The sequence below is a fragment of the Pelobates fuscus genome, chromosome 1 (assembly GCF_036172605.1).
Source record: "Pelobates fuscus isolate aPelFus1 chromosome 1, aPelFus1.pri, whole genome shotgun sequence".
NCBI lineage: Eukaryota > Metazoa > Chordata > Amphibia > Anura > Pelobatidae > Pelobates > Pelobates fuscus.
In genome coordinates, this window is record NC_086317.1 from 239,051,170 (window position 1) to 239,075,876 (window position 24,707).

The 24,707-nt window shown below is 39.9% G+C and overlaps 1 protein-coding gene across 1 annotated transcript; it reads left to right on the plus strand.

Moving 5' to 3' along the window:
• Nucleotides 1-1,119: 1,119 nt before the first annotated feature.
• Nucleotides 1,120-11,048, plus strand: FUCA1 (alpha-L-fucosidase 1). Its single transcript, XM_063455567.1, has 8 exons — nucleotides 1,120-1,513; nucleotides 3,307-3,441; nucleotides 4,129-4,266; nucleotides 4,761-4,866; nucleotides 7,839-8,039; nucleotides 9,247-9,437; nucleotides 10,230-10,329; nucleotides 10,468-11,048. The coding sequence occupies exons 1-8, from the start codon at nucleotides 1,164-1,166 to the stop codon at nucleotides 10,606-10,608; spliced, it is 1,362 nt and encodes a 453-aa protein (XP_063311637.1). The 5' UTR covers nucleotides 1,120-1,163; the 3' UTR covers nucleotides 10,609-11,048.
• Nucleotides 11,049-24,707: the final 13,659 nt, after the last annotated feature.

Genomic DNA, 24,707 nt, shown 5'->3' on the forward strand with positions numbered 1-24,707 from the left:
AGTCACAGCATTATCCATCTATGGCCAGTCAGAGCGCTATGCAGCCATGGCCAGTCAGAGCGCTATCCGTCCATGGCCAGTCACAGTGCTATCCATCCATGGCCAGTCACAGCGCTATCCGTTCATGGCCAGTCACAGCGCTATAAATCCATGGCCAGTCACAGCGTTATCCATCTATGGCCAGTCACAGCGCTATAAATCCATGGCCAGTCACAGCGCTATCCGTTCATGGCCAGTCACAGCGCTATCCTGCAATGGCCAGTCACAGCGCTATCCTGCAATGGCCAGTCACAGCGTTATCCATCTATGGCCAGTCAGAGTGCTATGCAGCCATGGCCAGTCAGAGCGCTATCCGTCCATGGCCAGTCACAGTGCTATCCGTCCATGGCCAGTCACAGCGCTATCCGTTCATGGCCAGTCACAGCGCTATAAATCCATGGCCAGTCACAGCGTTATCCATCCATGGCCAGTCACAGCATTATCCATCTATGGCCAGTCACAGCGCTATGCAGCCATGGCCAGTCAGAGCGCTATCCGTCCATGGCCAGTCACAGTGCTATCCGTCCATGGCCAGTCACAGCGCTATCCGTTCATGGCCAGTCACAGCGCTATCCTGCAATGGCCAGTCACAGCGTTATCCATCCATGGCCAGTCACAGCGCTATGCAGCCATGGCCAGTCACAGCGTTATCCATCTATGGCCAGTCAGAGCGCTATGCAGCCATGGCCAGTCAGAGCGCTATCCGTCCATGGCCAGTCACAGCGCTATCCGTTCATGGCCAGTCACAGCGCTATCCGTTCATGGCCAGTCACAGCGCTATAAATCCATGGCCAGTCACAGCGTTATCCATCTATGGCCAGTCACAGCGCTATAAATCCATGGCCAGTCACAGAGCTATGCAGCAATGGCCAGTCACAGCGCAATGCCGTGTTATTCCCTGTGTTATTCTATGTGCATAGAGCCGTGTCAGTGAATCAGACCAGGTGTGGCTGTTGTTGTGCGGTGTGTGAGAGCTGCTCCATCCATCACTCCGCTCAGGTGACACGGGAAGTTCCAGGCTGTGGCCGTTGCTAAGGAGCTGTTGCTAGGGGCGGGCCAGCCGGTGCCGGGTAGCAGCTCGGTCACATGACCGGTCGGTCTTGTGACACTTCTCAGATCCAGCCATGGCAGCCGCGGGGTTCCTCGCTCTGTGCGCTCTCCTGGCAGCGCTCCTGCCCCCGGCCCTCGCCAGGTACCAACCCACCTGGGACTCGCTGGACAATCGGCCGCTCCCGCCCTGGTTCGACGAGGCCAAGTTCGGGATATTCCTGCACTGGGGGGTGTTCTCGGTGCCGTCCTTCGGGAGCGAGTGGTTCTGGTGGAACTGGCGGCATGAGAAGAACAAGTCCTACATGGAGTTCATGGAGGACAACTACCCGCCCGGATTCACCTACGCAGACTTCGCCCCTCAGTTCACTGCAGAGTTCTTCGACCCGGACGAGTGGGCCGAACTGTTCCAGGCTGCTGGGGCTCGGTAAGGGAACTGGGGAAACCTGGCTCTAGCTGTAAGAGGAAGCAACAGGTAAATCCTCTGCAAAAACTACAACTCCCATGATTTCAACTGATAGAAAGCTGGCAGAGCATCATGGGAGTTGTAGTTCTGCAACTGCTAGGGGTGTTCTTAGTCACCCAAGGTTTCCTCCATGGCAGGGAATGGGAGGATAGGTTTGGTTACAATAAAGTACAAGGTGTGGGAAAGGCTGAGTAAGGCAGGCTTCCAGCTGGCTGCTCCCCAGTGTTTTGACAGGCAGATTAAAATTGTTGGTGGCTTTTCCCTACATATCTGTGAGCTATTTTTCATTGAACATAATGGGAAACGTAGTTTACAGTTTATTGATATTTATGTAGCGCTAACTTTTTTCACCGCGCTTTACAGTATTGTGAAAAGGAGGAAATTTAACAACAAATGAGACATTTACAAAATGTTGCAGGAACAATAGGTAAATGAGGAACATGCTCAAACTAGCTTACAGTCTAGATGAGTAAAGCGTAAAAACGCAATAGGAAGGGATTGTCTTGGTTGTCAAAAGTTGCCATCACTGCTTTATATCCAGAGCCTAATTCTGGCACGTAAAAGTGTCATAGAAAGTACAGAGAGCTACATCATTACCTGTGCCTTAAAACTCTACATTCTTTATTAATTGCATGTATCTGTATTAGAAGGGGTATAAATATGTCTTACATCTGCTTCAGATAGGTGACATTAAAGGATCACTATAGTGTCAGGAAAACAAACTAATTTTCCTGACACTATATCATCCTCAGGGCTCCCCTGCTTGGCGCTGAAGGGGTCAAAACCCCTTCAGTTACGTACTTTAATCCAACACCGGACTCCCTCGGCGCTGGTGACCTCTCCTCCCGCGCCGGCGTCGGCACTTGAGTGGAGCGGAATGCGCATGCGCGCATATGCATTCAAACAGTCCATAGGAAAGCATTTCTCAATTTTAGATTTTTGCACCCAGTGTCGCAGAAGCGCCTTTAGCGACTGTCCGTAAGACATCCACTAGAGGTTGGATTAAGCCTGCAATGTAAACATAGCAGTTTCTCTGAAACTGCTATGTTTACATCTGAAGGGTTAAAACCTGGGGGACCTGGCACCCAGACCACTTCATTGAGCTGAAGTGGTCTGGGTGACTAGTGTCCCTTTAATGACTCCTATATCTTGCAGGGTTTCACTGATGTTAATGTAATACTATACTTTATATATTCACCATAATTAAGTCAGCCATGGCTAGCCAAACGTACCGTAGCACTTATAGGTTGACATAACCATAACCACTGGAGTGCCATCTCACATAAACACTCAGGAGTAGGACATATCTTATGTGATTAGAGTATGCCAGCATACAAACCATTTAAATTTAATCTAAACACTGATCTAAAAAAAAAAAAAATGATTAACGAAAAACATAATGCCATTAAGGTGTGTGAATAAGTGTAATTTATAATGACTTTTCCCTTTCTTCTTCACACATGCACCTGCCCATGTGTCATGGTTTTTATGATTTGCTTTATAGACCAAGATGCGTGTTGAAGACAGTAATTGCCTTAACTTTTATTAGTTGTACATTTTGCGTATTCATCTTTAAATAAGCAAGGAGCGGCTATATTTTCTATAGTACTATTAGAAAAAACAAGCCTAGTACAAACAGGAAGTTCAGAAGACTTATTTTTTGCTTTGTGTTCCGGTGCTGTTCTGGTGTGTGTTTTTTTTTTGTTTTTTTTTTTTAATTTTTACTTCCTTTCATTTTGAAATTTCTCACCCAGCTATATAGTCCTGACCACTAAGCACCATGAAGGATTTACCAACTGGGGTTCTCCAGTTTCCTGGAACTGGAATTCTGTGGATACTGGGCCTCATCGTGACCTCGTGGGGGACTTGGGAACTGCCCTGAGAAAAAGGTTTGTAAGTGGAGGCTTTTGCCAGATGCCATACATATAAAAGTCCTGTATTACGGTCTAGCTATGTAACTGTACATTGTTTCTATAATTATTTTTGCTCCCTTTTGCCCTCTTTTTTTAACAGGGTTTTTTTTTTGTTTTTTTTTATAATGTACCTCTACATCGTTTCTATAATAAACACTTTTGTTTGTTTGTGCCCTCCCCTGTTTTTTTTGTTTTTGTTTTTTGTTTTTTAACAGGCCTTCCCAAATGTAATTTTCAGCACACCTCAACCGATTTTATGCCCGTCACATAATCCGGCTTTTGTCCCAGCAATAAATTGAAAGGCAGCCTGGAGTTGTAAGAGGGGCTATAAGGCCATATAGTCCTGGCCTCCCTCCCCTCTAGGGTGTTGTTGTGTATTCTTTGCCCCAACCCTACTGGGCTCTTTTGCTCTTTAGAATTCTTTATGCTCAAGGAATATTACAGTGTGTGGTGGATTAAGAACACATCCCTGTACAGACAGTGACTTTTTATTATATATTTTTTATTATTTATCTCATCAATTAAATTTTTCGTAACAGAATTGGTAGATAAAATTAGTATATTAAGCAATCCACTTTAATATTACACATATTAGAAGCAATCTGTAATTCTTATAAAAATGCTAGTTTGATTCTGTAGCCTGATTTTATGTTTGCGTTTTAGGAACTTGCGCTATGGTTTGTACCATTCTTTGTTGGAGTGGTTTCACCCACTTTATCTAGCTGACAAAAATAATGGATTCAAGACTCAGTATTTTGTATTTGCAAAGACCATGCCTGAATTATATGACCTGGTAACAAGGTAAGAACCATCCAAATAATGCTTAAATAGAAACATTTATATCACAACTGCATTATTCAAAGTAGGTTAATTTCTTGAATGCCTAATGAAATCAAATAGCTATCTTGTTGTAATTAGAATATTATGTAAATTGTGCTGTTACTATCTGTTTAAATTCATTTAGGTCTATTTAACTTAGAAATTGCCAGGATCTTTACTACATTCAAATAAAATGAACAATGACAAATTTATCCATACAGGAGTAAGAGGTGATTAGATAAGGAAATATACTGTCTAAAGAAAGCAGTGCATAATTACACAGATAGTATAAGTTTTATCAATTATTCTTTTACTGACTGTGTCTTGGACATGCAAGTAAAATACCCATAATTATATAGGAAGCAGCTTATGGTCAGAGCACAATTTAGTAAAATGACAAATTCTCCCCTTTTACTGGGCATGATGATGGATATATTGGGAGTACGGTTACTGCACACATACATTTTATGTTTAAGGTACAAGCCAGATTTGGTCTGGTCAGATGGAGATTGGGAATCACCAGACACCTACTGGAACTCTACAGATTTCCTGGCTTGGCTCTACAACGACAGCCCGGTCAAGGTATGTAGCCTTGCATCTTCTGTGATGTTTTGCCTTATTGTGCCTGCATGGATTGTTCAGGAAGTTGGCTTATCACAAAATAACATCTAAATATTTTCTACCTTCTTTTGTACATATATATTACATATGTATGTATAAAATTTGTACAGTTGTCTAGGAGATTTATTTTAACATTCCTGTAACCTTTTTCATCTGTACAAAAATTAGACTCAAATAGAGATTTCTAGTTATCTGATGTATGCGTGAATCCTCCAAGAATATTCTGGTACCCCATTGTAAGTAGTCAAACAGGTTTAGAATCTCGGTCCCTGATACTCCTCTAGCCGGAAGTTCTCAGCTCTGAGATATACACATTGGCTCATTAGTTGAGAATGACCAGGGCTTGGCTCAGGAGAGCTAATGGAAGCTCCTAAGTAGGAGCTTCTGGCTCTCACTGAGTTGTATCGGAGGCGGGGAGTAGAACCCAGTAGACACCAGGTAAGAAATCAAACTATTCTAAAAAAGTTTGACTACTTACAGTGAGCGGGGAGATACAGCACTCTTGGCACCATACCTACTATAGCAGTCTGTACATGATAACCTATCACACTGATTGCAAAACCCATATGGCAAAGTCCATGTAATCAAGCATTTATTGACTTTATACTGATCTCTGTTCTATACTTGTTAGTTTGCGGTAGAGATATATATTTCAAACTGAAGGTTTTAGTTGAGTTTGGAATAATTATTTTGGTTTTTACAATTTTTCTTTAATTTTATTCATATACAATTATATATTTAACATAATGGAAAACATTTAAAGTTTATAGAAACTGGTAATAGTTCTAAAACTATTGTTCCAAATAAAAAAGGAAATACTGTGGACGTGTGCCAAGGGGGGCTCACATTGGAAATCAGTCCACAAATTAATATATACAATCACAGATTCAATCCCCCAGTTAACCCTTGAAATTTTATTTTTATTTTTTAAATTCTTTATTTTTGTTGTGCATGGTTTTAACAGCCAGGTTTACTATGCGTTAGTAAACATGAGGAAATTGAGTACATCACTTTACAAGGCATATATGTGGAACTGCACATTTTATGAACATGAAGCAAATTTGGAAAAGTCAGGTCTATAGGGTGAGTCTGTAAGTGTATGAGTAGTGGGGTCCTGTTGAGCTGACTTGTAGCGAACAAGCGTCTTCTTTGGAAGGGATAGATTTAAGCAAAGGAGGTTGGCCTGCTTGTCCTTTTGGCAAGATTGTGGTTGGGAGTGTGTTAAGGCATGTGTGAGGTCCACTAGGGGTGTTAGTGAATCTAGACTAATGCGTCTGCATTAAGCGTGTGTGCTGATGAGTGTTATTGAGGTTGTCAAGCGCGTCTTTTGTCGGTAGATTAGTGATTGCGTCAGGAGCAGTTAAAACACAATAAAACAATTTGGTAATTTTAAAGTAAAGCAAAGAACAAACAGTTCAGCGTCTCTGTGTATACACCTGTACAGACTGCCCCAAAGATGGCCAAAGGGGTAGTGACAGATGCCACACAGAGACTAATGTACCGGTACGAGACTACAGATATCTCAAAGGGGGCTTAACCCCAAATATACAAAAAACAACGAAACTGCAAATTGTAGTCAGTCTCAATATATTCCTGAGACTAGCCACAAATCTGGAAATATCTATAGCGATAGAGTGTAATCCAACAGTCCTGGCTTACAAAGCTGTAAATGTAACTAGAGACCCACAAACAGAACAAATAATAGTAATAATAATCAAATAAAGTATATACAAGTGGTACTAGAATTCCATGCCAAACAAAGGGGGTATATGTTGGGATATAGTTATGCCATATAACATCATGTCTCAACCCTAATTATCAGCTTTATTATAATTCACTATAAGGGTATGAGTATCAAATGGCTATGTCCCAACCATAGATACCTCCTAGGAGTCAATTATTAGTATAACAGAAGTTCAAGATAGAGCTAACTCAGATATATAGGGAGAGATGGAAAATAATATAGAGTTGTATTAACAGTCAAACAACAGACTGATAGTTTAAATTACAAAAAGCCTCTCTCCCTGTAAATCTAACTAGACAGGCATAGGAAAGAAAAGAAGAAAATAAATAAATTAAATTAAGTGATAATCATGGTGCTACAGCCACCAGTGCCCAGTGCTCATATACATAATATGAGAACAAAAACGCCCTTGGGAACCATGGATCCCAGATTTTTAGGGATGATTTTACATATTTTTACAAAATTATTTTGTTTAGTTTCCCTTTGCTATTTTCCCCCCATTTTCTTTTATTTTTCTATGTTATTTTATTTATGTTTGAATTTTTAATTTTTTTTTTTTTTCATTGTATTGTTGGTAACTTTGTAGACTCGTTGTTAAAACTCATGTATTATCAATGTGTATTGTCGATATGTTTATTGTTATTACATTATGTTTTTATATATATTTATTTGAAACAAATAAAAAAGGAAAATTACAGGTGAAAAAGCAAAAATGACAAAATTCCATTGATCCTTAATACACAGCCATGCAAAAACCTTGGCTTTTAAAGGGCTTAGTAAAAACAGTATTGTCCAGCATGCATGTATATGTGTATATATATATGTGTATATATATATATATATATATATATATATATAATGTGTATTATATATATGTATATATGTGTATTATATATATATATATATGTATATAATCTGGGGGGGCAGGGGGGTTCACTTAATATCAAATAGGTAAATTATGGTTGAACAGACTTATAATACAAATTCCACGTTTTATTTTGATTAGAACTTGTACAATTTCCTCCATTCTTAAGGGGTTAACCCCTTAAGGACACGTGACATGTCATGATTCCCTTTTATTCCAGAAGTTTGGTCCTTAAGGGGTTAAAGAATGATCATAATTAAATTATAAAGGCAGGAGGTTTGAATTTTAATTTCTGAAAAAAATCTAACATATTATTGATTTTAGGACACTGTAGTGGTAAATGACCGGTGGGGAAGTAACTGCTCATGTCATCATGGTGGGTACTACAACTGCGCAGATAAATACACACCCAAAACTCTACCGGATCACAAGTGGGAGAAGTGTACATCTGTGGACCACTACTCGTGGGGATACAGACGGAATATGCAAATTAACCAGATAATGGATGAGGGATCTATTATTCAAGTAAGCTGAAATGTGGCGTGTACACAATACACTCGAAAACTAAGGCTAAAATTAGCAAACTTTGTCTGTAGATGAGTTGCAGAATTTATCTTTTTGTGTATTTTGTTTAAAAGGCGATAATTTCAGCACCAGGATCTCTGTTAAGAAATACATATTCTGGGTTGTTCATCCCAAATCCTTAATTTTCTATGCATATTTAAATCTCTTTGAGTTAAAGATACACTTAAAGCAGCATAACCACTGCAGTCCTTAAATCCTCCTGTGTTTGTTTGTCCAATTTTGCATTGTCTCAGATGTATTCTATTTTAGTGTTTTTGCCTATACCAATGTTAACTATGTACAGCGCTACTGATGTTTTTGCTGCTTTAAAATAAAATGGTATAATGGGTGTGGATGGAGGACCACCAGACCAAGATCATGTCATGGCCAGTCAAATCTCCAGACCTACCTTCCTCTTGATCAAAATTCAGAGGTTTTTAAAGTCACACAGCAGCAGTGTGAAAGACTGGTTGAGTCTCAATGCTCAATGCATACTTTATTAGGGGGTTATGAGAACAAAAGTTGACAATGTTTCAGTCAGAGCAGCCTTTGACAAAGAAGCCGTGAGGGCCTGTAGCGTCTATTTTTGAATGCAAGAATGATTTTAGGCGTTTTGACAGACTCTGGAGCACCAACTTTAAGGAAAGGTCTGCTATTGGTATAATGTGATAATCAGGAGTGCAGTCCAATCTGTTGCATGAGCGTTGTGATGGACAATCTGGGTTTTTTCACCAGATATGGATTTCTGAACTCTCCTTAAGTTAAAACATTAGTATTGCATTGTTTTTAAAGTGAATACAAACTTGTTTTCTTTACTTTATTCAAGTTGTTTTGATCAGATGTATTTTTTTTTATAAATGCTTAAAATTACTATATTTAGAATTTGGGAGAAACGTTGTGAGTAGTTTGTAAAATAAAACTGTTAATTTTACTCAAACACTCTCCTTTAAATATTAAAACCAGAGACACTGATTATTTTCCAGAGCTGGCACTTGGCACTGCAAGAGTGGATGCATGTGTAATTTTACTTTATGTAAATGAGAAGGGGAAGAACTGAAGAAGTAGAGATTTAAAGGGGGAAAAAAAATTGTTTTTGGGTGTCTAAGCACCCCCTCCCTCATATGCATTTAATTTTTCTTTCTACTTTTAATGCGTTGATATCCCTCAGGAACTTGTGGAGACTGTGTGTTATGGAGGAAATTACCTTCTGAATGTGGGGCCCAGCAAGGAAGGTTTGATAATGCCCATCTTCCAGGAGAGACTGCGTGCTGTTGGAAGTTGGCTGAGCATTAATGGAGAGGCAATCTATGCTTCTAAGCCTTGGCGGGTGCAGAAGGAGAACTCCACAAACTCTGTTTGGTAAGTGAAAGCAAACGTATGAGCATAGCAGTGAAGTATATTTATTGATGAAAACCCTACTAATAAGCTTAAAACAAAGAGTATTACAAAAACTGCTTATGATTTGAAAAAGTGTCTGTCTGTCTGTCTGTCTGTCTGTCAGTGTCATTTCTAGGATATTTCCGCTCTATGCCTAAACTACATAATAAGGCAGGCTTATTCAACAAAGTGTGAATTTCAAATTGACGTTTGGATTTTCTCCAGTTATGCTGTGGTGTTCTGAAATTTTAAATTCACTGTGAAATCCTGACAATGCACACTTAGTGATTAACCCTGTAAGCCTGGAGTAACGATAACCTTAGCACTGGTTCAGTAACTGAATATTACAGAAGGTCAGTATCTAAAACAGACTTCACACCAGAGAAAAGTTCTATGCAGTGGCAGGTCCGGTACACTTAGAAGCAGGAAAGAGATTGACCAGCCAAACAACCTGTTTTCATTGTAACCTCAATCTACATCTCCATTCTTTCTCTGTCTACAAGTGGATAGACACAAGGTGCGTGGGTAAGAGTGAGTTTGTAGATTGCACAAACAACATTGTCTGTCCATAAACGAGAACAGACATCTCTGAAGTAAGATCACATATATATAGAAAAATTGAGACTTGCCTGTATTTGTAGAGTAAGCAAATAATCCAAGCTAACTCATAACTTTAAATTACATACTCAACTACTCCAACTTTATGTTGAATCAAATAATACATCACTGTACTCTTAAAATAACTCTCTAAACACTATTCTTATTATTTTATAGGTACACCAGCAATGGCAGTATAGTATACAGTATCTTCTTCATATGGCCCTCTGACAATGTGCTGACGCTTCCTTCCCCCAAATCAACCTCTTCCACCAACGTAAGTATCACAAAATACTTTTAAACTGATTTTAAACACAGTCCTGTTCTAGATAGCAAGTAAATAATCACTACTTCTGTGCCTAGAAATGAGACCATAATATAGTGATAATCTATGAATCAATTTTACTTTCCACAGGTAACTTTGCTGGGGATCACTGGTTATCTTCCTTGGAAACCAGACCAAGAGCTAGGGCTGCATGTTCAGCTACCCACCATTCCTCCAGGAACGTTTCTTGTTGCCAGTGGATGGACTCTAAAACTGGAGGGTGTAAATTAAAGCTTTCTGCCATGCAAAAAGGAGGTATCATTTTGCAGTGGAAGAGTTGGCACACAACACAATCATGAATTTTGTTCAATCAGCGAATATATGTTTTGAAGAGACATTAATTCTCAAATGTGTAATTAGTTCATGTTCAAGGAACGAATGAACCTGTCGTGATTAGATATATCTACCTCTTGTAACTTGAGGGCTTAAACCAAATCACTTTTTTTGGCCCTTTCTTTCAAAATCGACTTTCACTTCTTAATTGGCACCAGATGATGGTCGATATTTCTCTTTTGTATATATCACTTTTTTAGTACTAGATTTGAGTTTGCAATTTATGGTAAATTACTGAAATGCACTATTGAACTAGGTACCATTGCCCTCTGAATATGGCTGCATAATTTTATTTGTGCCTTTTGTTTAATACATACAAGCAGGTTGCTGGATCGATGCTCACTGCCTATATAAGATTTTCTAGCTTGGCACATTTTGATTTATTTTGGGATATTTTTTTTATTTTTTTTTTTACATTCTTCTTTGAAAATGTATTAAGTGAATTCAGTTAATTTACTCACTATATTTCTGTGCAACATTTGTATAAATGATCGTGAATTTCTTTTGGCTTTTAAGTGATTATACCTTTTTCTTTTGAAGGAAAAAAAACAACTTTACAATTTTGTTTTGATGTTTCTTTCTAAGCTGTTTTTTTTGTTTGTTTTTTTTGGTTAGTTAGCCCAGTGCTGCCACCTATTCCATCCCCCAAGTTTCGAAGATTTCAGTTCTGCAGTAAGCCAGTTTTATAGCCCATTAAATATCCTGTGTCAAATCCCCTTACCACAAAAATATCCAGTTGTCCAATGCCAAGGGTAATGCAATCTTTCCATTGTTAAAACCCAGCATATTAATGATTTCACCTACCTACCACATTGTTATATAGGCAGCCTCAAGCAGTCTGTACAACCTTCATTTTATTTTTATTTTTATTTTTTTCCACTTAAATTGACTTGTTTGGTACACTTGAAGTGGTGGAAATCCCTCAACTCCCATTAATTCTGCAAAGGAAATGCTGTGGGAATACCCATATGAAAATAGTCCTTACTATGAAGATATCTGGACTCCATGGAGAAAACAATTACATACAACTCAAAATGGATCAACCTTTTTGTTTATATATATTTTTTTTATTTTTTTTTGTCTCACTCGATTGGGAGTGACATCAGGTTCACAGTTGACATAACAGCACATTGTATAACACAAAAGAAAAACATATATACGACTGTCATCGCAGTAGTATTGTGCTCGTGTACAACAAAGAGTAGCGTGTGTGCTGTTTGTAGAGGAAGAAATGGGGTGAGTTTTTATTTTTTGTAGGGATAATATGAGGAGAGGTGTTGTAGTGTATACATTTTGTATGTGAGCCAACCTGGGTTGGAGGTTGAGGGTGCATGAAGACGTTGCCTTAGGGTGAGTGGTAATGTAGTGTTGCTAGTAGTATAATTTTATCCTGGCCGTGAGCCAAATAGGTTAAATGCCCACATGAGCAGGCGAAATGTAAACTTCGGAGGTAGCTCCAGAGCCCTCAGGTTGTGTAAGGTATAGAGGTATAACAGGGTGAGCTACCGAGAGGCTAGGGTGCAGTAGTGATAAACAAGAAAGAAAAATAACCATAACATTTATAACAATAGATGAAGCTGTTCGGTGGAAATTGAGGGTAAGTCTCTGAATGTGCAAGGGCCCCTTTAGGTCACAGAGCTGAAAGGTTTGGGAGGGTCTCGTTGTTCGGGGCATGAATTCCTGGATCGTCGCTGGACATGCTCTTTTTGATGATCCTTGATCACCCATGATGTTCTCGTTGGTCGGGTAGGTGATATCAGCCACTATTGTACGGAATTTCTCCTAAAAACCGCTTGATTTAGGCTTTAGGTTGAGGAGCTCAGATAACGTGCAACTGCTCTGGCTCAAGGCTAGGCTCCGTCCCCCTACATATATATTTTTTATTATATTATATAACTTATATAAAAATATTTCACAGTTCAAAATATTAAATCATTTGAAAAGCTTATCCAGCAGTATCCAGCAGTATTAAATCAAGGCCAAACATATTCCAAATGCTAAATGTTCTAGTCCCTGTTAAGATTCAGCAAAGGTTGGTCGCAGGAACCGCACTCACTCCCAACGGCCACAGGTGCTCTGGAACAGGACCAGCAATCCCAACACGACAAGGCAATAAAAAAGATTCACAGGCACTTCAAATGTGAAAGCTGCAGGCAGATTTATTGCAACAAAATGAACAGCAACGTTTCGAGCTTGACAAAGACCTCCTGTTAGGTCGAAACGTTGTTGTTCATTTTGTTGCAATAAATCTGCCTGCGGCTTTCACATTTGGAGTGCCTGTGAATCTTTCTTATTGCCCTGTTTAGATTCAGGTAACTCCCAACTGCAATAAAATGGGGACTACTTTTTTTGCCAGGACTGATACTCACTTTGCTGCCACCCGCTCCTTGTCCTACAACTTCATCCAGGAGGCATCACTTCATTACCTTCTTGCTCGTTCCTGCATTTGTCCAATGACAAATCTCTCACAGGAGAAGCAGTTGATGACATTTGATGTTCATTTTACAAAAACGCTTGGTACAAAAAGTACCCATTTATTAGTTTGAAAGGCAACTTAAGGGGTTAAGTTGCCAAAAAAAGGGCTGTCGTGAATAAACTGACTTAAAAACACCTTTATTTAAATGATCATGAAAACATAAGTAAAAAGAAAAAACAGACAAAATAAGTAAGTGACGGTGTTAGACATGAAAATATACACACAGGTCAGGCTTGAAGGTATAGGAACTTATTATATGATGTACAAGCCAATGTAATATACATTATATTTATCATGGTATCAACCCAGGTATTCATAGATAGGTCTAGTATATCCTGGCTTAAAGGGACTCTCCATTGCCAGGAAAACAAACAGTTTGCCTGGCACTGCAGGTCCCCTCTCCCAGCGCTGATGTCAGGGTCCGCCCACACTCTTCCCCCGCTGACGTCATCAGGCGAGGCTGCTGGCGGGGGAGACCTAATGCGCGTGCTGCAATGTGACGCACGCGCATTAGAGAGGAGGAGTTAACCCTGCAAGGTAAATATTGCAGTTTATGAAAACTGCAACAATTAAAATTGCAGGGTTAAGGGTAGTGGGAGTTGGCACCCAGACCACTCCAATGGGTAGAAGTGGTCTGGGTGCCTGGAGTGTCCCTTTAAAGGAACTCTATAGGGTTAGGAATAAAATCATGTATTCCTAACAATATAGTGTTTTCATACCTATGTAGGTGTCTATCCCTCTAATGGGGTTAAATATTTAAGCTATGCCTATCTTAAACAGACATTATAGTCACCAAACCAACTTTAGCATAATTTAGCAGATTTAGTGTATAGATCATGCCCCTGCAGTCTCAACTGCTTAATTCTCTGTAATTTAGAAGTTAAATCACTTTGTTTATACAGCCCTAGTCACACCTCCCTGATTTACACCGCCTTCCTAAACGCTTTCTTTAACATGAGATATAATGTTTATACCTCCTTTATTGCAAAGTCTGTTTAATTTACAATTTTGTATCTCCTGCTCTGTTAATAGCTTGCTAGATCTCGCAGGAGCTTCCTCTGTGTAGCAGGAGACAAACACTTTTAACCCCTTAAGGACCAAACTTCTGGAATAAAAGGGAATCATGACGTGTCACACACGTCATGTGTCCTTAAGGGGTTAAAGTCAAAGTCTGATTGAAAATAAAACCGTTTTGTTTTCATACGGGCTGTGTCAGTCACAGCCTGGGGATGTGTGGCTATGGCTATAAACAGAAACAAAAGTGATTTAACTCCCAAATGGCAGTGAAACTTCAGAAGCATTATCTATACACAAAATCGATGTGCCTGCTGTGGTTGTCAGAACGCCATGAGAGGCGTGTTAACCCTGCAATTAAATCATTGCAGTTGCTTTAAAACGGCAATATTTTCAGTTGAAGGGTTAAAAAGTCAGGGGCATTGAACTCAGACAACTTCATTGAGATATCTGAATACCTATTGAGTCCCTTTAAGATTATTATAAGCTAACTTAGTTTGTACTGCAAGGGTTAGTTTTTTGTCCTGGAGGTAAAGCAGGAACAATATGAGAAGCGGTCTTATCAACATAGATACTTCCATTTTGCATCATATTGTCGGTTGGCTAGACAGATTCTCAAGCTTCTTATGAATTTATGGTAGACCATAGAAGGTTTTTCTCGGTATCTGGTAATAATAAATTCGTACTCCCCCCTGGACAACAAACTTTCCCCTCCTGTGACATCATCTGGCAGATGTCGCTTCATTGCCTTTTCATTCAATCCACTAGTTCGCATAGAGAAGTATAGGGGATAAGCAGCAAATGAACTGCAAGCGCAGCACACGTCCAATAAAATGCTTCTCATAGGGAAGCATTAAAACTAGTGCTTATCTATAAGTAGCATATGATGACATTTGACGTCCTCAAGGGAGGAGCTTTTTACGTGACCGATTCAAACTTGGTTGTTGCAGAAGTTGTTCCTCTAGTGGCAGCTCTAGAATTACACTATATCGACAAAAGTAATTGGGACACACCTCTTCACCTCTTAATTATTTAATTCAAGTTGGGTGAATCAGACCCTTTGTCACAAGTGTACAAAATCAAGCACCTAGTTGTGCAGTCTGCATTTACAAACATTTGTGGGGGGAAAATGGGTCGTTCTGATTAGCTTAGTGAATTCAAGGGTGGTACTGTGATGTGAAGCCACTTTTGCAACAATTCAGATTGTTACATTTCATCCCTGGAAGATATTACACTGTCAACTGTAAGTGGTATAAGTGGAAAGTGGAAGTGTTTAGAAACAGCAACAACTCAGGCACGAAGCAGAACACCAATGTCACAGAACAGGGTCACTGAGTGACACCGAGTTGCCAACGCTTTGCTGATTCCATAGCCGAAGAATTCCAAACTTCCACTGGCATTAATGTCAAATGTGGAAGAAGCTTCATGGAATGGATTTTGATGGTAAAGCAGCTGCATGCAAACCTCACTTCACCAATTACAATGCCAAGCTTTGAATCGAGTGGTGTAAAGCATGCTGCCACTGGACTCTGGAGCAGTGTAAACACGTTAAGTGGAGTGACTAATTACGCTTATCTGTTTGTCAGTCTGATGGCTGAGTGTGGGTTTGGTGGATGCAAGGAGAACGTTACTTGCCTGACTGCGTTGTGCCAACTGTACAGTTGGGTGGAGGGGAATAATGTTATGGGACTGTTTTTAGGGGTTAGGCTAGGCACCATGCTTCCAGTAATAGGAACTCTTAATGCTTCAGCATACCAATACATTTTGGACAATACTATGCTTCCACCTTTGTGGGAACAGTTTGGGGAAGGCCTTTTCTTTTCCATCATAGCTGTTCCCCAGTGCACAAAGCAAGGTCCATAAAAACATGTTTGGTGTGGAAGAACTTGACTGGCTTGCACAGAGCCCTGACCTCAACCCCATTGAACCTTTGGGATGAACTGAAAGGGAGTTTGCGAGCCAGGCCATCGTCCAACATCAGTGCTTGACGCAAATGCTCTACTTGATGAATGGACAAAAATTCCCACAGAAACATTCTAAAATCTTGTGGAAGCTGTTAGCGCTGCAATAGGGTGAGAGAGCACCAACTACATATTAATGTATGTATTTAGAAAGTGATGTCATACAAGTTCCAGGTTGGTGTAATGGGCAGGTGTCCCGAGGCAAACAAGCCATTTGCCTTGGGCGGCATTTTCCAGGGGGCGGCAAAGAAAGCCTCCCCCAAATGCCCAAGGCAAATGTCTTGTTAGCCTTGCGGCTAACAGTCCAGGCGGGCGGCTAAGTAAAAATCCATACGGGCGGCGCTGGCGAGGGAGCACTTTCCGCTGAGCTCTCTGCTAAAAAAAATAAAAAGAGTGTGTTAATGTGTGTGTGTCTGTTAGTCTGTTAGTGAGTGTGTGTCTGTTAGTGTATGTGCGTGTGTGTCTGTTAGTGAGTGTGTGTATGTCGGAGTGTGTTACTATGTGTCTGTTAGTGAATGTTTGTGTCTGCTAGTGACTGTATCTGTCTGTTAGTGAGTGTGTATGTCTGTTAGCTAGTGTATGCGTGTCTGTCAGTGAATGTGTGTGTATTTAGAAGGCAGGGCAGGGGGGAAGGGTGGTGCCTGGGTTTTGTCATGCCTAGGCCAGCACAAAACCAGGATACACCACTGAGTGAATGTTTCTACAAAATGGCAATGATTTTTAATTGCAGGGTTAAAATTAAAAGGGATTGGCCTCCAGACAACTACATCAAAATATATGTGAGGTGTATTTATGCAGGTTGTATGTGATGTGTGTGCTGCCTGTCTGAGAAATGTGTATGTGATGTGTTCTGGCTGTGGTAGTGCTCTTTGTAGCCCCCTTCCTGCTTAGCTTTTGCAGGAAGGGGGTTATGCTCCCTGGCAGTCCAGAAGGGGTTAACTTGGTGGTCTAGTGGAGCACCGCGAGCAGCTGATGCAGACTTCAGTAATCACTCCCTCACCCTAGAAGTTTAGAGTGTCATAGTGCATGCTGGGAATATCCAGTGGCTGCGCTTTGACTCACTAGGATAGTCGAACTGCAAGTATGTGATTACTGAGGTTTGCAAATGTCACACTACTTGCCGCAGCAGCAGCAATCATCCTCCAAGGAAAAAGGGTAATAAACCTGCCTGGTCTGCAGCTGGTACTGCATGTCCCAGGCGCTTGGGCAATATAATTTCCACATCCATGAATATGCTGATAATCGTCAATATCTCCTGACATGCAGTAGGATATTAATTCATGATCTCCTGCATCTTGAAGGGAGTGCCAATCTTGATTACATAAGGATCCTTGTCTGGGACGCACAACAGTAGGCAATAAAACTTTCAGTTTTATTTGTGAATAATATTTTATTGTTTTTTAACAAGTAAAATAAAGTAAACAAAATGAGACTTGCAGTCCGCAGTATGAGGGGCATTTTCGGTTATAACAGGACCTGATAAGAGGTTCAGTATAGGGTAAAATAGTACGCACAGGTCCAAAAGTGGGTCATCATAAGCATAACAAATATAGCGATTACATTACTATTGGCCCCCCCTCTCATCATATAGGGCTGTCTTTCGATAACTCCCTCACCACACCAGGAAGTCTATCCTCTTTAGACTGGGCATAGATCGAAGAACTTAAAACAAGGTGGGGTTATTCACAGTGTGATAAAGATTGTGAATCCTACCAACTGCTGAGCAGAGAGAAGTTTGACTACCCCATCTATGATGGCCATACAGACTTTGTAGATGAGTACAGAAATATTTAAGAGGGATAAGGGAGAGAAGAAAAATACATAACATTTTATTGTGACTATTTTTATGTATTCATATGTATGTCTTCTAAACATCATTTAACCCTAGAATGGAATTTCCCAGCAAAGGTTTTTTTTAATACTAGGTATTAGACTTGGGAAGTCTTTTTTTGGACATTCACATTTTTAGCCGAATTTCGGCTATTCGTTCAAAAGACAAATGAATGAATAGAAATTACACCTACAGAAAAGAAAACCAAATTGCTTGTTGGACGAAATAAAAGTGAACCTGGCAGAAGGGTGGTGATAAATAAAAATGAATAAGGGGTGGGGCGGGTGGGGGCCATAAATAATAATGGGGGTGAATAAACCGCCCAGCCGAAACCCCCACCCTTTGGCAGCAGGTGGATGCCCTATAAAAAAAAATGGGAGGATGGACCCATTGGCCGCAGGTGGGGGATAATAATAAATATTAAAAAATACACAATCGCAAAAAAAAAAATCCTTATAAAGCTTTCCTGCTCTGTGCAATTTGACTCCACATGCTCTGATTGGTTGGCATAAAGGGACAATATAGGCACCCACACCACTTCAAGTAAATTAAATGATCTGGGTTCAGAGTCCCAGTCCCACTTAGTCCTGCAATCATTGTATTATTTGAGAAACTGCAATAATAATATTGCAAGACTAAGACTGCCTCTAGTGGCTGTCAATCAGACAGCCACTAGAGGCACTTCCTGGTAGCTAACCGACGTTTGGTTGCTCTGCATGAGGACATCCAACGTTAGTTATATCCCCATAAAACAGAATTGAAACAATGCTTTCCTAGGAGTAGGGCCGAATGTGTTCGCCACACATGCGCATTAGGCCTCCCTGTCAGAGGGGGTGGAGCGCCAACCCAGTGCTGAGGGACACCAGCCTCAGTCTGCAGCACTCCCAAGCAAGCCACTCACCAACCTCAGCCTGCTGCACTCCAAGGCAAGCCACACATCAGCCTCAGCCATCTGCACTCCCAAGCAAGCCACACATCAGCCTCAGCCAGCAGCATTCCAAGCAAGCCACCCTCTTGGGTGGTTTAGTACTTTCTGTAATTAGTAATACTTGTCAACACCAAAAGGCTATTAGTGAAAAATAGAATTGTGGTGAGAGCACTCAGTACATGCAAATACAATATTTTACCAGACTTGGTTCAGTTGGAATATCTAAAATAGTAAAACATAAAACACACAAACATAGGGTAATATTGTTTAAAAAAACGTGCAAGTATTATGTGTGACTGGTTAAACTGAGTCACTTTAACAAGCTGACTCAGACTTAAGGCTTGTATGGAGATGAAATTTCTCAACTTTGGACATCCTGTATCAATTTTGGTGGGTCCGCGCTGGAAGTACTCTTTTAAATCACTCGAGAAGGCAGGATCCAATACAATGTAGCTTTATTATAAAATAACTTCATAAAAATAGGCTCTTATAAAATACAGGTTAAAATGTCCTTAAAAGAAATGTACCACGACGCGTTTCGGCACTCACAGCCTTTCTCAAGTGGTCTGATCTTCTCATCTCCAACATTCTTCTTTATGTATTCTGAATTTGGCGCCCTTTCGCCGGCGTCCTCTGTATCTTCCGCTTACGTCATCTTTCGGCGTCTGCAGGTTACGTTGCGCCATGACGTCTGGCACTTTAGTCATCATTCATCGTCCAGACGCTTTCCTACGTCATGATGTCTTACGGACGCCGGAACCGGAAGTGTTACCGGCGCCATCTTACAAAGTCCGTTTTCATACATTTTTGCCAGTCTCTTATATTTTTTTCATTAAAAATAATTGTATATGTTAATAAAAAGGAAAAATCACCGTTTAGCAAATACTCAATTTACACATAAAACAATGATTACACAAAGGTATTTCACACCTATTAGGAAGGAAGAAAATCGAAACGTTAAAAATATATAGGATAAAAAACTTATGTAACTCGTTTAAAAATCCTTTTCAAATATCATTAAGAAACATATAAGATTATATACATGTATATAATCTTATATGTTTTTTAATGATATTTGAAAAGGATTTTTAAACGAGTTACATAAGTTTTTTATCCTATATATTTTTCAGTTTCGATTTTCGTTTCGATGTATATAATCTTAACGTTTCGATGTATATAATCTTATATGTTTCTTAATGATATTTGAAAAGGATTTTTAAACGAGTTACATAAGTTTTTTATCCTATATATTTTTAACGTTTCGATTTTCTTCCTTCCTATTTTATTACTATTTTAGATATTCCAACTGAACCAAGTCTGGTAAAATATTGTATTTGCATGTACTGAGTGCTCTCACCACAATTCTATTTTTCACTATATTGATTTTTTGTGTGTTGGAGTGGTTCACACTAGGTGATAGTAGCACCAAAATTATACCTTGTTTTCCAAATAATTTTTATTTGTATACCAAAAGGCTATTAATTTAGACTTAGGGCACATCATCCCAGCGTGCATACACACCAGTGTGACAGACTGTCAAAGTAGCTCATCAACTGAGCGCTCCTGTATTATGCATGGGCTTAAATGCCCTGAATTAAACATGCGCTAGAGCTACATTTTCATACTAATTGAGTGACACTGGGTGACAAAGCCAGGCTGATCTGGAGGACTAGGGGCAAATCAAGTATTGTGATGGAATCTCAGCTATGCCGAAATTTAGTAGGCTTAAAATCTCCACATGGCATCTACAAGTACACGTAGCTAGGATACTGTCATCAATGTACTGAGCATGTGCCAGATTGAAAAACCACATTCCATTCTCCTAGTGCAATACCTCCTTAAGCTAAACGCTCTGTAGCTAGCCCGTTTAGCATAGGACCTGTTTGTCCGGCTGAATTCTGGTGTATATATATATTTATATATATATATATATATATATAAAACACAAACAAATTAGGTGGAGCAAAAAAGTATACTTCCCTCTCTTCTTTATGTATCTAGTAGTACTGTGAAGATAGAGAGGTATATAATAGTGCAGATATCTTTAAAACATATATATATATATATATATATATATATATATATATATATGCAGTGGTTACAAAACACACCAACTGATGAAGCCACACCGGGTGAAACGCGTATTGGTGATATATTGGACTACTAGAAGTTTTTATTTTTATTTATTTTATTCATTGTTTTATTAATAAATCTTTTGGAATTCTACCTGATTTCTTCAACTAATTTTGGGAACACATTGGAACATCTCCAGATTTCCAGACAATCGGCAGGGGGACTTGGATCACCCATAAAAGATCCTAAAGATATCCACACCAGAGCCAGGTTTAGTATATGGCTCTACCCTTGTGAGTGTGTTTTGTAATCACTGCATATATATAGAAGGCGTATACCTGAAGTTTACACCAGAAAAAAGAACAAGTAACAGAAGGCGCTCAATACACGTCTAAAATTTGTAAATGCTGGTATATAAAAAAACCTAAAAACTTTAAAAGCAGCTCCCTTATAAAGTGCAATAGCTCATAAAACACTCAGAATACGACAATATAAGAAAAAGGGTGCGCTGTGTCTTTAAGACAAAAAAGTGTGCAATATTTCTTTAAGACGTATTTCAGTGCTTGTGGTAATTCACAATTTCTATATTGTGGGTGTAATATTATCTTATACACACGTGTAGATACACAAAAGTGCAAAAGTGCAAATATCTCTGATATAACAGTGCTAGAGTGCAACACAAAATTCGGATAAATGGAGTGGATACAATACCCAGCTGTATATACCCTGGATTGGGTTACTCCAGATTACTTGTGCATATATATAAAAAGCAAAAAGAAAAATACATAGCGTGATACAGTATAATAAATTGGCATGTGGAGACAATATCTCTATAGGTACACTCACAAGTGGAGAGCAGATAAGTCTGCTCTAACTGTATCCGCTTTGTATATAAAAGATTCACAAGACGGCAGCAGCTTGAAACGAAATTGGCTTTAATATCTGCAAAACTTCACAATTATAAAACGGTGTCACTTAGCTCCCTCAGCCCTTCTCTGGAAAAATGTTCCGTTAGGTTTGGTTGCCGGCTAACACAATACCGCAAACACTTCCTGGAGGCGGAGCCTAGTGACGTAACCACGGGACGTGCGTGATGACGCGTTTCGCCTCAGATTCGGCTTCCTCAGATCACACTCCAATCCTGCTGCTGTCTTCTTTTTAAATCCACTCTCATGGGCGTGTATCCGCCCATTATGTCCTCTCATTGATTAGAAATGTAGTCTCTATGTGTTATTCCGAAACTCTTCATTAAAACGTTCATTCATAGAGTTCTTATCACCTAAGCTGCATTTTCTTACAGCACATATCTAAGCAATCTTATTCTGTATAAACCATATTCATATTATACACATCTACTTAATCTAAGTGAGAGAAAAAGGAATATATTAGTCAAATTTGCTCTAATCAGTTACTCTGTATTACATATTTACGGTTCGGTTAGTAAAATTCCTTTATTCACTCCTCCGCTAATTTCCTAAATCTAGTAGAACCTATTCCTTTAATCAACAGCAGGATAAAAAATAAGTATAAATCAAATTTCAAGTCACTCTGTCATCTTAATATGTACAATTTAGTCAAAAGAATAAATCCTGGTCGCAAACGGATAGTCATAAATAATTTAAGTTAGCCTATTTACACAGACCTACCAGAATAATAGGCTAAAAAACTTCTACCTATTTTCTCTCCACTTTTCCACTAAATTTGAGCATCAGGTTAAAGCTGAAGAACACGTAAATAGCTACTAAAGTACTTGCATACATCTACAAGTACAAGTACAGGTAAGGGTAACAAGCATATTATTCTATATGTTCAGTCTCGCACTTTTATTGTCCCATCTAGTCTAGATGTGGCTGTCTGTCAGGGTCTTAGGAGTCCAATAGTGGTAATTCCCCCACCGGCTTCTTTGCCTTAGGTTAGTGGTCCCGGGAGGCCAACACCCATCCTCATTTCGGAGGTACCATGCCCCTCGGGCCAAATCATAGTTAGCCGCCTCGCATGTGGCATAGAGAGGGCCTCACCTGTCACCCCCATTCTATATTATGCTTTACTGGTCACCGAGAGGCCGACACCCCGCCACAACGTTCGGTGGCCACGAAATCCCCTCGCGCCAACTCATAGGTAGAGCCTCTCAAGCCGCTTGGCACCTAGCAGGGCCACACCAGTCACCAACCTAGTGTAATTGCTTCGCCACAGAGTGGCACTAGCTAGTCAGCCAGCACACACACACACAAAATTTTTCCTAACTTGAACGTTTCCTCTCATGCCCGTAGCATGTCTAACGCTTCAGTACGAGACGATGAACTATCGCTTGCCAGTACCCCGTCCAGGGCTAGCACTCAGTCAAGACAGTCCAGTATGACATCCAGCTACAGATCCTGGACTGTTCCAAAAATCACAGCTGAACTGAATAGAAGAAACATTCCCTTTCCGGCTACAGCCAGGAAAGCGGAACTTTTCAGTTTACTAAACACCCAAAACGTTGATGAAACACAGGGCCCTAGTTCTGAATGTACAATACAAAACAGTTTAGCAGAACTACGGAGTATGATGACCTCTCTGGTAGCTTCTGTAGCTACTATAAACAACAGGTTAGATAACCTGGAAGCCACTAGTCAAACTAGCATTCCGGAAGTACAAATTCCACTAGGACAACCCGAAACAAGCTCAGGAGGTAACTTCACTCCCATTCCTGCCAAAATAACTAATATTATCAACCCAGTACATTTAATTCCACAAAATCTAAAATGTGACATACTAGAAGGGAAAGATGTTAATCTAGCTTCCCTCCTCATTGCCTCACAGGATATAATCGAAAACAGGTCTTACACTTTCGACAATATATCCATGGTAATGAAATCTAGAGATCCTAGGCTTAATAAGAAGCTGAATATTCCTGAATTAATGTTAGCTTTTGGGTTATATAAGGATGTAATTTGCTCTTCCTTCCCACACCGTAGAGAAGAGCTGGATCTATATCTGCACAAGCTGGTGGAACTAGCTTATAAATATGGCGGTTACGCGTTCTAAGACTACCATAAGTCCTTTTCGGCCAGATCAGCCGCTTCACTGGCTCAGTACAACACTCCTACTGACTGGAGTCAGTTGGACACAGAATTGTTCTGTAGACATTTTGCGGGGCTTAAAACACCAGCATGTGCAATATGTTCTTCAGCTTCTCATACAGCAAATTTTTGTCCTAGTAATAAAGATGGTCCGTCTACTAGTAACGCCAATCCAGACTATCTTGCTAACACGAGTCAGAGGGAAGTGTAAGACAAATTAGGGAGGCCTATAGTGTTTCAAGGGAAAGCACAAGTTTGTAATAACTTGAATGCAGGGGGGGTGTAGTTATAGCGCGTGTAGACTGCTCCACGTTTGCTCAATCTGTTTTAGAGCACACGCAAAAACTATGTGTCCAAACAAACTGTTCCCTAAGAAATCAATGTCCCCAATTTACAATGTTACTTGACTGAACATCCTTCTTCACAGCTGGTTGACTTTCTTATCTCTGGTTTCACTAGAAGCTTTCACACAGGTTTAGTAGCACTCCCTTCAGGCATACTGGAATGCCCCAACCTACAGTCTGCGATAACAGATCCAGCCAATCTAAAAGAACTTCTCAACAAAGAAGTAGAGTACGGTTTTATGATAGGACCCTTCACCACACCACCATTCACTTCTTGGAGAACAAGCCCACTAGGTATAGCCACGGGC